At 36.6% G+C, this 16,690-nt stretch overlaps 1 protein-coding gene across 1 annotated transcript in view; it reads right to left on the reverse strand.

Moving 5' to 3' along the window:
- Positions 1–16,690, reverse strand: part of FOCAD (focadhesin) — a 272,571-nt gene that overhangs the window by 200,944 nt on the left and 54,937 nt on the right. Inside the window, exons 6-7 of the mRNA XM_033123525.1 lie at positions 7,936–8,037; positions 2,604–2,808 (exon numbers count right to left, since the gene is read on the reverse strand). Of these exons, the coding sequence (XP_032979416.1) occupies positions 2,604–2,808; positions 7,936–8,037 (307 nt within the window). The remainder of the gene's footprint in view (positions 1–2,603; positions 2,809–7,935; positions 8,038–16,690) is intronic.

The following is a 16,690-nucleotide window of genomic DNA, read 5'->3' on the forward strand; positions in this document are numbered from 1 at the left end:
TGATCTTTTGTATTGTTTTTCTGGTTTCTATTTCATTCATTTCCGCTCTGATCTTTATTATCTCCTTCCTTGTACTCCCTTTGGGCTTATTTTGCTGTTCTTTTTCCAGATCCCTTAAGTGTGAAGATAAACTGTTGATTAGTGATGTTTCTTGTTTCTTTAGGTAGGCCTGCAATGCTATGAATTTCCCTCTTAGGACTGCTTTCGCGGCATCCCATAGATTTTGAGTCGCCGTGTTTTCATTTTCGTTTGTCTCGAGATATCTTTTGATTTCTTCCTTGATCTCCTGGTTGACCCATTCATTATTTAGTAACATGTTATTCAGCCTCCATGAATTGGTGTGTCATCCAGTTTTTTTCCTGTAGTTCATTTCTAATTTTATAGCACTGTGGTCAGAGAAGACAATTGGTATGATTTCAATTTTCTTAAATTTATCAAGACTTGTTTTGTGGCCTAACATATGGTCTATCTTGGAAAATGTTCCATGTGCAACACAAAAACACTTTTGAAGTAATGTTCTATCTTTATGTAGAAACAGATGATGTGAAATGGATTATATGTGTGATGACAAGAGTCACAATTAAAAAGAAAGAACTATAGGGACTCAAGTTAATAGTAAAGCTTAAGACAGGTAAGTCCAAAAAAAAAGATAATTCCACAAATATAAAATTGAAGGGCAACTGTCATGAAAAGAAAAAGAAATAGGAATCCCACTGACCACCATCTCACCATAGAGGAACAGGGTGGCATGGCTATTTCTAAACAAAATTCTCTTGGATTAATATGATGCTATTCAAGTACTCATTATAGATCACATCTACAGTAGTGCATTTAGCAGTAAGAAGAACATTTCATAGTAACACATTCTGAGCACCAATAAACAAGAGAATTCCTAGCAAAGGACAGTGAAAAGTCTGGAAACCATTTTATGTGGAGAAGTAAAGAAATTGAAGAAGGAAAGAAAGGAGGGAGGAAGGAAAGGAAGAGATAAAGAAACAACACAAGATAGGATGTAGATGGGCTTTTTAAAAAGCTTGTTTTGATTGGTTCTGGGAAGAATCAATCGGAGATTCACAGGTAAAGTTTTAGGAAAATGCAGGTCAATTATAAAAAGTACTCGCTAAAAAAATAAAAGGTTGCCTTGAAAAATAGCATGCTTCATATCACTAAAATATTTCATTTGTCATGGGGTGGTTGTCTTTTAAAGAGTGTAAGAAATACCTGTAATCAGTGAGAAAATGGATTACACTGCTGCTAAGATCCCTCCCAATTCTCAGATTCTTCATTCTATTGGGTTAGTGCAAAAATAATTGTGGTTTTTGCAATTAATTTCACCTTTTAAACTGCAATGACTTTTGCAACAACCTATAACAAAGTTGATTTAAGTGATGAAATGTGTTTGTGTCACTAGTTCCAATAGCTCCAAATAATGCATATCTAAACTATATTAACAAACCACAGATTCCCAGAAATACTCCACAGAGCTCACTTCAAGAAGTATTTAGGCTTGTCAATACAGGTTCACGAAAATGAAGACAAACATCTCTCAAAGAGCAGAGAACATACTGATGTAAGCAAGGTGTGAAAAGGTGTACCCTCGTTCAAGATGTTCTGCCTAAGCATTGTTTTATTGCCCACACAAAAGAAAACTTTGGAAAAGCCACAGGAGAATTCATTTTCATCAGCTTTTCTCTGCCTTGATTACGGGAAAGCCAATTTATAAGTCACAAAGGAAAGATTCACTCTAGTCATTCCTTGCTAACTCAAACTTAAAACAGGTCATCTGTGACCTCAAGTGATCACTTTGAAAAATATTCACAGATTCCCTCCATCAGCGAAGCAGTGTGGTGCTCAGATTCTAGGCAAAGGGCAAACCTCGATCATGGGATGGGACAGCTTGATTAATGAATCGCTACATCCAATTCACAATCTACGGGCAACTGGGTTTTTTTAAAAAATCTGCAGTTATAGAGACATTAGCTCAAATTTATCCCTCCCTTGAACAACCTCGGCATTTTATCCATATCTCTGTTAAATATCTTTCATCCATCGACTTTGAATTATGAAAATTTATATACTTGTGTTAACTCCCTTACTAGGCTGTGGGCTTCTCAAGGGCGGGATCCATCAGGGTCACCACACATGTTGCAAGGGGACATGTGGAAACTGGAATCTCGGCAGCACACAGCTGGTCAAGGCCTGCATCCCCAGGGCCGTATCTGCCCTGAGACACACCTTTTTCTAATTTACACAAAGAGATCTGTTTTTTTCTTCTTTTTTTTAACTCTCTCAGTGTCTTGCATGAGGAGAAATTCAACTCAAAATTATTTTTCCTGAGAAAGTCTTTCTTAAACAAAGGAAAGCTTTCATTCTTACTAATCCCAATGGACTACATTGATTTATATTTCTATGAATTTAGTTAACATTGCATATATTAATGTTAAGTCCTAATTTGGTTCCTTCATCATCTCCAAAAGCCTGCAAGCATTTCTAGAGCCAGGATTGTGTCTGAGTTTGCCAGATCAGAGGTTCCACTTTATGTATAACAGTAATGATCGAGACTTGCTGATGCTATATTAGTGAAGGAGGATGAAAGATCTTACCTGCAAACATGGGACCATGTCACAGCACAATTGAAGGATATGTTGTTCCAATATTGATGGTTGTTCTTTGTCGCAAAGAGGCCGGGGTTGAAGTAAGACTTTTAGCAGGGCTAGTCGGAGTTTAGCATATTCTTGTGACTGGGATGGTTCACAATACAGATACCACAAAAATGGTGCCATTATTTGGATACATGAAATTTCTGACCTGCAAGTCATGAAATGCAGAAGCCAGTCACTGAGTTAAACAGAGTACCAAGCAGGTAAGTGTCAAATAGCAATTTATAGTTCACGACCCATCATAAACTATGATACCACCAAGTGTAACTTTCTTTCATGATTCTTCTACGCCACCGTGACCTACTTAGACCTACACCAAACAGTTCTCTATACACCGGGGAAAATGACTCAGCCCCCGGAGACCATAAGCCTGATGGCCAGGACTAAGAGTCTCTCTCTCTCTCTCTCTCTCTCTACTTGCACACCAGAAGGGCATCTGCAGTGCCAGGATGAGTCCTTGGTGAACATCCAAATCATCTGAGAACATTTTTGGAATTACAGATGTCCGTAACCATTCTCCAGGTGTATGAAACAGGCAAGCATTTTTGGAAAAACTCTGTAGATGAGGTTCTATGTAAAAAAAAGTCCATGTAGACATCCCAAGAAGATTATAACAATTAACATTTACTTGTCAACTTGTTAACAAGATGCACAATTAACTGCACTTTATGCCTTTAAAGTCACTTGATTCTCACCACAATCCTATGAAATAAATATATACCTGTGTGTGTGTGTGTGTGTGTGTGTGTGTGTGTGTGTGTGTGTGTATTCTATCCCATTATGCAGCAACTAAGGCAGGGAGAGGCGAAGTAATTTGCCAAGTCCCGCCCCTTTGAGTGAGTCCTTCCCAATCAAAGGAAGCAGATCTTACAAATCTTTCATACCTATTCAGATTTCAATATATCCCAATAACCCCAAGTCCAAAGTCAGTAAAATGCCAGAATGACCTTTCAGATACAAAAAATGTGATCATGTCATTAACCAGCATAAGAGAGTTTACCCTTAAGATAAAATATTTAGCCCAATTCACAAACCATCCCTAATTTGGCCACTGCTTATCTTTCCAGCCTCATTTCTTGCTCTTCTCCACTCTCCACTTCACAACACTAAAGTTGTTTCAGATCTTCAGTCAAGTCATCGGGGTTTTTTCCTCACTTGCTGTTCCCTCTGTAATAGTCTCCCTTTTCTCCCTTTCTTGCTCCTTCCTCTGCCTAATTTCAATCTTCTTTCAGTGCTCTCCTCTAAAATGACTTCCTGAGGGCCTTCCCTGACACCTAGCCTAGGTCACAGGCACAATACGTGCTTCCACAGGACGATAACTTTAGTGTTGGTTTTAACATCTCTATCCCTTGCCAGACTCTAAGCCAGATGAGGGCATGGACCATGGATTTCTGTTTACTTCTGTATCATCAATAACAATGTTACACACTAGACCTTCAAAGAGATGCTCAATCATTAAATTAATTGATTCAGTTAAACTAATTTATAAAGTGGTTTTACAATTAAAATGCATTAATTAAATATAATTTTAGTTTACTTTTTCATATTTATTAAACATAAGAAATTACTAGATAAAGAAAATGAATGAGGCATTATCTATCTTTAAGGGGCAATCAATTCTGTTCCTGGACTAGAGAATAGAAAGTGAAATTCACTAAAAAACAAAGGTATAAGTGCAATATTTCATGGAAGAAATGGCATTTGAATTATGCTTGACTACATAATTTTATACTATATATTCCACAGCAATGTGATTTAAAAACACCATTAACCGTAATAAAAATTTAAGTTACCAAATCTGAAAAAATTTATTCATTCATTCATTTATTCACTTGGCAAAATGTACTGAGTACCTACAGTATACCATTCACTCTTCTATGTGCTAGAAATAAACCAAGAAACAAAAATAGATTAAATCTTTGCTGTGATGGAGCTCAAAATCTGGAGGAATTTTTTTTTTTCTCATGAGCACAATACCTACACAATCTATTAAAAAAAACAAAAGGAGGACTTTTGAGTTCATAATTATTATTGAAAGGTATATCTTTTATCACACCATCCACGTTAGGAAACTAAAGAAAGCTTCATATATCAAGCAAGTGAATGATATATGTATGGGTTAGAATATGAAGCATAAATTAGAAAAGAGATGTAAGAAACATTCTTTCCCTATCTCTCTCCAATAATGTATTCCCCCAAAAATAAACACTACCCAAGTGTCAAAAACATCCATGAATAGTTTATCAGTTTTCTCCTACTTTGAGATGCTGAAGGTGAAAAGCAAGGTTCATATAAAGAAATACATTTCCAAGATGCTGTTATTATTTGACATCAGGAGCATAATGTTGAACTTCCTTAAGAACAATACACTATTTAAAAATCTCCTTGGCTTAATCTGCCCCAATTTTAGATACTGCATTTCCTAGGTGGTATCTGGTGATTAACTATCACTTCTGTTGGGTATTAGCTGACAAGGCCTAAGGAGAAAAGGAAAATAATAAAACAGATAATCTGAAATCCCAAAGGGATTAAGAATGTTTAAAAACGCAACCAAGTGTGCATATATCTACATATGCATCCTTCATATTTTTGTTCACCACTGAGGGAGAGGTAGTGAGAAAAGACCTGGAACGAAAGGCAAAGAACTGAGGCTTTAGGCCCGACTCCACCGCTAACTAATCACGTGTCCTTGCGGAAGTCATTTAATTTGTTCTCCTTAGTTCCCCTCAACTAAAACTGTATGTGCTACACTATCTAACCTTACAGTATCCGCATCTAAAGATGATGATATCACTGCCAAGTTACACAATTCTCAGTTCCCTGAAGGTGAAGTCTTCATATCACAGGCTTCCTATAAATGAATGCAGAATTTAATTATTCAATAATGACCCCCAAAAAACTTGTATGAAATATAGTCACTTCAGGACAGCTACACATTATCAAAAATGAATGTAAACACTAGTCTAATCAATAATTCCTAACACAGAAGGACCTAGAATACAAGCTATCTTCACAACATTTTGCCTCCTTCGCATAGTTGTGAATCACTATTTATATTCTCATTAAATTACCAGCATTTCTTCATTATCTTCTAAACAACAACTTTGAAACTACTAAATTAACTTACTCTAAAATTAAATCTCAGGAAACTAATAGTCTGGTAAAAAATGTAACCAGAATTACCAATTTCATCCTGGAAAGAGTAATCTTATAGTGCAAAAGCAGAAATGAGGCAATTGAAATTATTCTTTGCAAATAAATATAATTTAGAACCTCCAAAAGGCTCTAGAGAACATACTCTAACACCTAAGAATTTAAGTGAAAGGAATAAGTCAATAAAAGTTTATCAATAAATACAGTCAAGTCAATTAATAATTTTTTCCTTATGAATATCTGGACAAATTTCATCAGAATAACTACTTCCAAATTGCAACATAATACTCCTTTGAAATGAAAATAGCCAAAAGCTAAATTAATTACTTGTCAACTAACTGAAGCTTTGGAAAAGAGAGATATTCTTAACAAGCTTAATGACAAATTTGGCATATCAGCAGCAACATCTTTTATAAAGTATCCTATTTAATTAAACAAATGTGTTTATAAATTTGTTATTTTTGGTTTCTGACATAGTGGAAGAATTATTTAGTAAATATTAATATCTTACCTTTGAAAATGTAACCCTAGGTGGGAGAAGAGGGGAATGATGTTTATTCTGAGCCACTCATTCAAATGCTACATGAATTTTTCTCACTGGCAGATGCTTGCAAGGTTCTCTATATCTCTTTAAACTCCCTGTAGCAGTATATCCCGCCTAAAGATTCCATAACTTCTAAAATTCAAGTTGTGGGCTCAAATGGCATTCTGAGAGCCTGTACCTATAGGACACTGTAAAACCTTCAAGAGCAAAACAATGTGAGTGTAGCTGGTGTGGTGAATGTAACTCAGGCACAGGATCGCCCAGGGACAATGGTATCTTATGACCTTGCATGACGGTACTGCTACCCACTGCCTCGGCCCCACCAATCTGTGGGTCCCACATAAATCCAACATGTATAGAGCACCCAGAAATGTGCCAGGCATTATTAACACAAAGAACAATGAAACCTAGTCCCTGCCTTCAGAATGTTTCATAGAGGACAGTAATTATAAGACAGTGTCATAAACAATGACATTAGAAATCACAACTGAAGTTATCGTGGGAGTATATAAAAAAGACACCTAATCCAGCCTAAGCAGAGATTTAAAATAGAGAAATTATTCAGAAAAGGTTGGGATAAGACTCAAGAGAGTAAGGTGTGTACGTATAAGCAAAAGCACAAAGGCAAGGGAACCAAAAGCAAGTCAGTTTATTGCTGAATTCACAATTCATAAATTGTGAGATAAACAGAAGATAAAACTGGTGAAACAGATAGAAACTGTATCATACACACAGCCTAGTGTGACATCCTAGATTTCATCCTGTAGCCCAGGGATTTGCCAACTATTTCAGAAACGAAACTCCTTTTTTCCAATAAAAAGCTTCTATAGATATCATATCAACCTGTATGTTCTACAAAAACAGAGCTGAAGGGCATGGGTAAGGCATTCCCTGTGCTCAGCCCATACGTTGCAAGTTTGAAAACTACAGTTGTGGCGATTTAAGCAAAAGAGTGATAATAAGATTTGCTCTCATGATATATCACTCTGAGGCATGTTTAGAGAATGGACTTGAGCAGGACAAGATTGGAGGCAGCGATGTCAGTTAGGCACAAGTGGCAAAAGCCAAGAGACGATGGCCAGTACCGTGGTAGTAAGGGTGGAAGAGAGGGGATGGCTTTGAGGACCACCAGGAGGTGTCAGTAAAGCTAAAATAACTGTACTATGGTGGCTATCTGGTCCCAGCTGGCAGTATTTCTTGATGCCAACTGGCAGGTTTCTAATAGGAAGAGTTTAACTCACTAATCAATTTCCCTGGGGAAGAAACTATCTTCTAAATGTATTGCATAATAGTTTCCTGAACATTTCTAATCAACTTTCCTAACTAACTAATGCTTAACTCCTTTAATAATAGCTTTGCTCATATTCAATATTTCAACAATCAATAAATCTGATAGGGTTTTTCGTTCATAGTCTTAAAATATATATATAAAACTATATCCTGCGCTAAGACATTTCTTTCCTTCAGGAGAAAACACTATAGTCAAAGCAGCTTATAAAAAGAAAAGAAAAGACAAAACAAAACTCTAAAATTAGCATATATAATTCTATCTCTCTCACTTATTTTATTTTACATTACCTTTCAGGGCATTGCTGGAAAAAAGCCGTCAACTGCTGCAAAATTATTGGCCAGCAATCAGTTCTATGTTCAAGCACAGTGATCAAAGGCTGAGGATGATTTCTGAAAAACAGTAAGTCACATTGGAAATTATTTCGGGACAACACATTCTCAATATCCAAACATAACAGCAAAAAAAGCCAATACCACCTAGAGACTTTTTTCCAGGATACCATTTGCTGCATTTGTTGCAGAGTTGGTTCATTAGAAATGATATTTTTTTCCCCTTTATCTAAGTGTTTTGCAGAAAAGAGAACAAACCCTGAGTCTTAGAGACCCAAATTTCAGAACGGACTCTGCCACTTAATAGCTGGTTGACTGACCAAGATCCTGAATCCAGTAGCTCTCTCATATCCATCCTCTTTATTCTTCCATGCCCGGAAGTCATGGGCCACCTCTTCCTCCTGCTGCTCTCTTTCAAAACTTGGAAGGTTCCATTTTCTGTCCATTGACCCAACTTTTAAGCACTATCCCTCCCTCTCTTTCCCAATTACCCCCATTCTTCTGAGAAAAATAAAAAAGCACAAACACAAGTCATTTTAAATAGTTCAAAAAGTCTGCTAAAAACTATAAATTCATCAGATTTTTAAATTATGAAGCACTATACAAAGTTTTTACTTATTATGGATGTGGCTTTTTCCTCCAAAAATTTTTGAAAAAAATCAAAGCTAAAATGCTCGTTGTAAATTAAAAAAAAAATTCAAACTATAAAGAAGTATCCGTCTTTTAATATAAAAGGAATCATATACATAATGCTATTCTTTAATCTTAACTTTTAACCCAACAATATATCACTAGCAATGATTTTTTTTTTTTTTTTAAAGGCAGACCAGTTACACACAAATGGTTTTTTAAGACTGCCTTCTTAGTTCTCAAAGTGTGATCACCTTACCAGCAATATCAGCATTCCCTGGGAACTTGTTAGAAATGTAAATAAATTCTCAGGCCTCAGCCCAGACTTAGTAAGAAGCCCTCCAGACAATTCTGATGCATTGCTATACAGCAGTGGACGTCAGCCCTGGCTGCAAGTTAGATTCATCTGTGGAGCTCTTTAAAAATACCAATGTCTGAGTCTCCATTCTATTGGGGTTGCGAGGAGTGGAGCCCCGGAGTCAGTAATTTTTAAAAAACTCTTCTAGTACTTCTAACGTGTTGCCAGGATTGAGAACCACTACAAGTAAAACACCACAGAAGGGAAAGGTTAGGTTGTTAGGAGTTTGAAAATTTTCTAATTTTTGTTTACACTATTAAACAGAAAGTCTGGCCGACCCACCACATTGAAACACTCAATGTTAAACACCTCCATGACACTGCTACGGTTTCTGGTATTATATCGGCATCTCTTTATTTTCTCCTCAACCTCACCTAATCTACCATGCGCTAACTTCACACACTGGCACTGGCTAGTTATTTCTCCAGTTTGCTAAGGCACAGCCTATTTCTGACTGATCAGATTTCTTCCATTGTTAAGGGATCACTCCAAGCAATTGTTTTTATGCCAAAACTCAAAAACCATATCAACATCACATGTCCAAATTCCAAACTCTTTGGCAGTTAAACCTATTTAGAATTTATTTCTACTCTGGTTGCCACAGACATAAGAAACATGTTACAAATCCTAAATGCCTCTCAGGGATGTCACCTCAGCTGAACTTCTTAGATTGAGAGCTCAGTAGGTCATGTTCAAGGAAACATGAATGAAAGGAACAGAACAGCAATTGCAATTATTTTACCTATGGGTTATTCTTCTGATAAGCACCATATTGAAATGAGGAGTATCTGATATGACCATCTATTAATTCTCCAGCGAATGGCGGCATTTATGATGATTTAAGAAGAAAATCTAAAAAGTTACCACGTAGTTTTTGTATGATCATAAGGCACTGAAGTGTTTTTCAACACTCTTCCCTTAGAAGTCATCCCTTACCCCTTCCCACTCCTCACCCCCAGAAATGTTAAGGATCTATCCCCGTTTTTTAAAACAGTTTTGTCCAAATTAAATCAGGTCAACAAATATAAGGGATAGTAATTTTAAAGTAGATTTTGAAATGATGCATATATGGCAAACAACTCTATTATAATTCAGCTTCTACTTCACTGGGATGGTGGGAACCACTAGCTTTTTGCTTGAAGCTAAAGTCCTGTTTTGCTAGCTATTGGATTCAGCAAATTCTATTTAGTATCTCAGACTTAAATTCTAAAGATGAGATTAAGTAGACTAGATGAGATAGTAGGACAAGGATTATCAGATTAATTACTGATTTAGACATCTGGATAATTAACTTTTCCAGAGAACTGATTATGTCAGATCCAAGTGGAAACATTATAGGGAACATATATTGATTCCAAGAAACTGAAAACCTTAAGGTACAAGGGAAGTCCAAAATAAGAGCATTGAATCTTACTGTTAATTAACATTTGATTACTAATATTATACTATTTCAACCGAGTACAACCAACCTAAACTCAATTATAATTGCCAAAATTGTTTTAATACTTTAAGCATAATGAAGCAAAGAGCTAAATTTTCCCTTATGAATCATTAAATTGGTATGTAAATACACATAAAATACATAAAGCCTTACGTTTAAGTAATAGAATCGATGCATTTTCTAATTGTGCAACTGCCATGTGTGAGGGTTTCTCAGTCTTGGCACTCCTGACATTTGGGACGAGATAATGCTTTGCTGTGGGGGTTATCCAATGCACGACTAGCAGCTTTCCTGGCCTCTACTCACTGGATGCTAATAGCGTTCACCCTAGTTGTGTCAATAAAAAATGTCTCCAGATATTACCAAATGTCCCTGGGGCGGGGGTGGGGGGGTGGGCAAAAGTGCCCTGGTTAAGAACCCCTGCACTAGGTAAAATGACAAGCACTACTAAAGGCACAAAACTGATTAAAACATGGTACTAGCCCCAAGTTATTCAAAAAGACTATGATTCTACCTTCACCCTTCTTCACACTGAACCAAAAGCAATCAATCAATCAATCATGCTCAAAATTTTAAGCTTCTTATGGAAATATACTCATCAAGTATTAACATTAGGTATACAAGAATAACAAATACGGTAGACACTAGAAGAATTAAAATGGAAAACATATGCAAAATTATGCCTTTGCAAAATATAGAATCATATTCCAAAATAAATAAACAGCATTAAATAATGTACATACTAATGTAGGTATGATAGAAAAGAGTTATTTTCCTATTTAAAATATAATTTGAGCATCTAAAATGTCATAAGGCTAAGTATAGTTCACTCTTGATGCATTCAAGGATTGATTATTAAATTTATGGATTATTCAAGTGTTTTCTTTCTTCCTCTCATTCACTGTTTGTTAACCATCCCACTTCTTTCAAGTACATACAACTAGGAATGGTCACATAAATGAAGGATGCACAATTTAAACAAATCAACTGCGTTCTTCATTAGAAGCACTGTTGATCAAAAAAAGAAATAATGTGGTACAAAAGAACATGAAAACAAAATATGGGTGATGCCTGGAAAATTTCAATTATCTCCAAACCTGCTATTCAAGTTACAGAGTAAGCTGACTATTAACACTTCATTCAAAATGATAGATGGGTTGGGCTGGCCTGGTGGCTCAGGCGGTTGGTGCTCCTGTACTCCTAACTCTGAAGGCTGCTGGTTCGATTCCCACATGGGCCAGTGGGCTCTCAACCACAAGGTTGCAGGTTCAACTCCTCGAGTCCTGCAAGGGACGGTGGGCAGCACCCCCTGCAACTAAGATTGAACACAGCACCTTAAGCTGAGCTGCCGCTGAGCTCCCGGATGGCTCAGTTGGTTGGAGCGCGTCCTCTCAACCACAAGGTTGCCAGTTCGATTCCTCAAGTCCCACAAGGGATGGTGGGCTGCGCCCCCTGCAACTAGCAACAGCAACTGGACCTGGAGCTGAGCTGCACCCTCTACAACTAAGACTGAAAGGAGAACAACTTGAAGCTGAACGGCACCCTCCACAACTAAGATTGAAAGGCCAACAACTTGACTTGGAAAAAAGTCCTGGAAGTACTCACTGTTCCCCAATAAAGTCCTGTTCCCCTTCCCCAATTAAAAAAAAAAAAAATCTTTAAAAAAAAAAAAAATGATAGATGGGTTGACCATACAATCACCCGGATCACTTGTAAAACTAAGAGTGGCAGACAAGCTATACAAGTTTTGAAAACCAAACACAAATGTGGAGTATTGTCATAATTATTATTTATGTAAGCAGTGCCTACTTAGCATCATTAAAATCATTTTCTGTTATGCTGCCATGTCCGTATCTCAGAAAAAAAACTAGAAGTGGAGAGGTGAGGTGAAACAATGGAAGGAAAACACTGAATTAAGAGTCAGGAGTTCTAAATTTACATTCTTGCTCTGCAGCAAATCATGTGATTTCAGGCAAGAGAATTAACCTCTCTTGGGCAAAGTTTCTTCAACTGTAAAATGAGGAAATCGGACGAAATACCTTCCAGTGCTCAAGTCATATAACCCAAGCCCCTCATTAAAGCCCTAACCTTCACACTGCTCAGAACTAGAGGTGGGACCAAATCCTATAAAAGCAGAAAGCAGTGAAGATGGCTGTCAACTATTAATAAGTCTATGTCAAGCTTAAATGGCTCTAAGGCCAATGTCAAATAAAATCTGAGACCTCACAAAAGAGTTCTATTTTTAATCTCAAAGAGATGAATTATCCTTTTTTTATTATTTCAGAAAAAAGTGCTGTGTCCACAATGAGCCCACAGAAATTTTAAAATCAGAATTTCCTAACTCTTAAGACATCCAATAGGTTCTGCATCCTTCTTAAAAAGAAAATAACATTGTTTCTAAAGATCAAAATCAATACCAACCTTGCAACCAGGTCACCCTTCGCTGGTCTTTAGTGTCTGTAATCTCTCCTTCACTGTGCATTGGTTTTCGGGGGTTTTTTTCCCTACCACAGATGATCCATTTGCTGTACATTCTTTGGCCATTTCACAATTTGTAAATGTTTTAATTGCTATTTTAAGTAAAGCATTTCACATAGTACCTAGCACACCGAATACTCCATAAACGGGGTACTATTATGATTATCATGCAGGTAAGCTTGTATCTTAAACTAGAGCATAAGCAGCTTGAAAGCTGGGTATATGTCTTATGTTTTTAAGTTTCCCTTTCAGTGCCAAATGCACATCTACAATAAATGTCACACACACACACACACACACACACATACACACACACATCACACCACACTTTCCACAAACCACCTTTTTCAACTCCTTGACCAGATAATGAAAAACCAAGTTATCAGAGTCCTGCTAGTACATTGTTTCAAAGTCCACACTGTTCAGAGAAAAAAAGCACGGGAAGCATGCAGAATTGGTACCTAATACTTCAGTGCTCCCCACCCTTTAATAATATTGTCAACAGCACAGAGCAATACATGCATCTTAACAGAATGGAGTGGGGGAAGGAATGAACGATCAATTCATGGTTCCACTAGACTAGCTCAGAGGCAGTGGTAAAATAAGGTATGTAACTAGATTCACCTTGAAGTACATCAATCTTAATAGAAAACAGGAAGTAAAAAAAAAAAGAAATTAGTCTTGTGGTAGGAAAATCAAAAAGCAAAAGTTATGTGTAACCTTTAGGTCACCTCAACCTTTCTGCTACATCCCTGAATACAGGAAAGCTATGATTTGATTTACATCATAAATTCAGTGATAGACGCAGATTGCCTTTTCTGTGTGAGGAAACAATGCCTGCAGTCACCATGCATTTTCATGTATGCAGCTGTGACCCCGCTGCTTTCAGAAGCACAGCACAGCACTTACTACATCAAATATGCATTTTAAAAGCATTTCTCTACCTGCTCTGAATTTTGATTTGAAAGTGCCAGTTAGAAGCCAAAAAGGGACTTAAAAAGCTCTGCAGATTTTAAGTTAAAAAAACGCATAATAAAAAAATTATTATGAAGATTCCACGATGAACATTACTATAAAAAAAATTGAACAATAATTGTAAATCATGACATACCCAATAGTGTTTTAAAACAAAAACATCTTTCTCCTTTCTACAGGAGCTCCCAGAAACAGAAGACTTGGAGCAAAAGTAATTTTCATTTTGACATTTTCCACTAATTTTATTTTTTCTTTGGGTCTGTAAGGCTGATAGGGAGAGTATAACATTTCTTCGAAAATAAACTTCCTGTTACAATGATTCTGCCCTCACACTGAGCTGAGCTTTTCCCAGGACCCCAATTTTGAGAGGCAGGGATTTAAGGCAAAGGTGTCTGCCCATATCTGAAGTGTGGGACTATTTTAGGTACAAGGTGATGGCTGGGGGGAAACATACAAATACTTAGGGATCCAAAGCTCCTATTATTAAGTTACATGCCATGATTGAAGAAAAGGAAAAAAACTAGAGATAAAACAGGCGAATAAGGCAAAAATTATAACATTTTATGACTTTAAACACATTTATCAGCAAATTACCATACCAACTGTAAATTAAACATCCACATTTAGAAGAACTGATAAAGCATTTCCTAGTTGCAATTACTAACTGGAAGACTGCACAATATACGTAGATTATTCTTTAGGTCTGATTCTAAATCCCAGTATAAGCCCCAGATGATTAGAATCATAAAATGGGAACAAGGACTTCCACGGGTGGGAAAGAGGAGAGAGAAAGAGGAAATGAAAATATAAGCAAAACATGCAATTCGACAGAAAAACTCCAACTGCAAAGAGACAGATGGTCCTTGGCAAGTACTATTGGCTATGCTTCCCTAACTATTGCCTTAGCTTCTTTCTTATCCTTAACTCTGCTGGGCTTTTTCAGAGGCACTGATACTTTCTTCTTACCCATCTTCTTTTTCCTTATTTTTCTACAAAGATGCCCATTCATCCATTAAAGCAAGAATTCACAAGCCCTCTAAAATCATATGCAAAATTTCAAGTACATATATATGTGTACATTTCCTAGGGGAAAGTCCAAAATTTTGTGAGCTCAAATAAGGTCCTAGCCAACCCCCTCCAAAAAAAGGTATCAGCAGATTAAAACTAAATATATCTAAGGGAATTGTTGCAGTTGAGCCTTGTTAAATTCCCATTTCTCCCCAAAAAACTATAATGTAAGCACCATTTCCAAAAAAAGAAAAAATTTATATATGATATGTTCTGCCCAGAAATGGTGGCTCCCTAAGCATTAAAGTTTCTGTAATTTCATCAAAATAAAGTATATTAATATATTCTACTGGTTCCAATCCCTTGGTTGTATAGTATAGGTGATTTAATAGTGATGTCATGCTTATTTTATGGTAGATGTTTAGTTTTATTCACATCTTAGGGGATCCCTTTAGATAATATATTCATTATTGAAATGATCAGCACCCCCTCCCCCCCAAAAAAAGCAAAATGCTTACCTTGACCACAAAACCATATGATAATAGCTGATATTAAGAAAAAGCTAGTTATCAGAACTAAAACAGGGCTACGATTTGATATCCACATCACAAACTGGTCTTAGTGCACTTTGTGTCAGTATTTATCTTCACACTTATCTCTTGTTTTTCTGCTTGATGACCCTTAGGGATGAATGCATTTGCTTGAAGAGATAAGTGAAAAAATCACTAGGAATTACAGCCTTTAGGACACACATCTTTTAAGTCTTAAAATCAACTCTCCATCTAAATAAACTACGGAACACTGCCCAAATGGATGAACAAATACATAGAGAGTACGTAACTTTCATCTCCTCGGAGTGTAACTATCCATTACTGTTGCTCTAATCGCCCACTTCAGAGCACACCATCTGCCAAAAACATTGAATATTCCCTTGTTTCAGAAAGTACAGCTTGATGTTGATCAGACCAAACCTTTCCACAAATAAGATTCTTAACATTTGATATTTGTGCATGTCAGCCACTGTCTGGCACATCAGAATGATGCACGAATTCTGGAACAACCAGTTACTTCATGAATTCACAGCTATTTCCTCACTTCAGCTGAAGGAAGAGAGATCTTTAAAACACTGCCATAATATGAATATGCAGAGGAAAAATTAAAAGCAAAAGCACATGATAAAATTTCAGGGAGAAAAAATGGCATATTACAAAGCAAATGAGAAAATGAGCCTCTAATAATTTACTAATCATAAAAGCATAGTGTTTCTTCCTTGCAACCAAAACTGAATATCAGTTTTCTGCTGCACTTCCTGTATGACAGGTCAATATTCAAGAATGTTTAATTAGTTCAATACAAGTGTATTACAGAAGAATGGAGTTCAAGCCAACCAAAAGAAAATTCAGACCAAACAGAAAGGGGAGGAGAAAAATAAGCCTAAACTAAAGGATATTTTAGAAGAGATTTTTTAAAAAGTAATTAATATAGAAATCATTCACAGATAGAAAAGGCTTCTAAAGTTTTTGAAACCAGTTGAATGCCTAAACGAGAGGTCACAGACTTACAGCCCCTGCCTGGATTGCATCCTGTGAGCCGATGTCCTTTTTCTGCCTACCCTATATTTTTCAAAATCTAAATTGTTTTCCAACATTTACTAGCCAGGAGATTTCATGTAAAATGTTATTAATCCAGAAAGAGCCGAACGTCTGGCCACCATTTTTTCCTCATTGCAACAACTGGCCAACAGTTCTCTACCCTCCCAGCATATCAGAAAGCAACTAGGAAGCTGGGAGAAAAAACCAACGCCTGAGGCTGCCCCTCCAGTC

This window comes from Rhinolophus ferrumequinum, chromosome 12 (genome assembly GCF_004115265.2).
Source record: "Rhinolophus ferrumequinum isolate MPI-CBG mRhiFer1 chromosome 12, mRhiFer1_v1.p, whole genome shotgun sequence".
NCBI classification, from domain to species: domain Eukaryota; kingdom Metazoa; phylum Chordata; class Mammalia; order Chiroptera; family Rhinolophidae; genus Rhinolophus; species Rhinolophus ferrumequinum.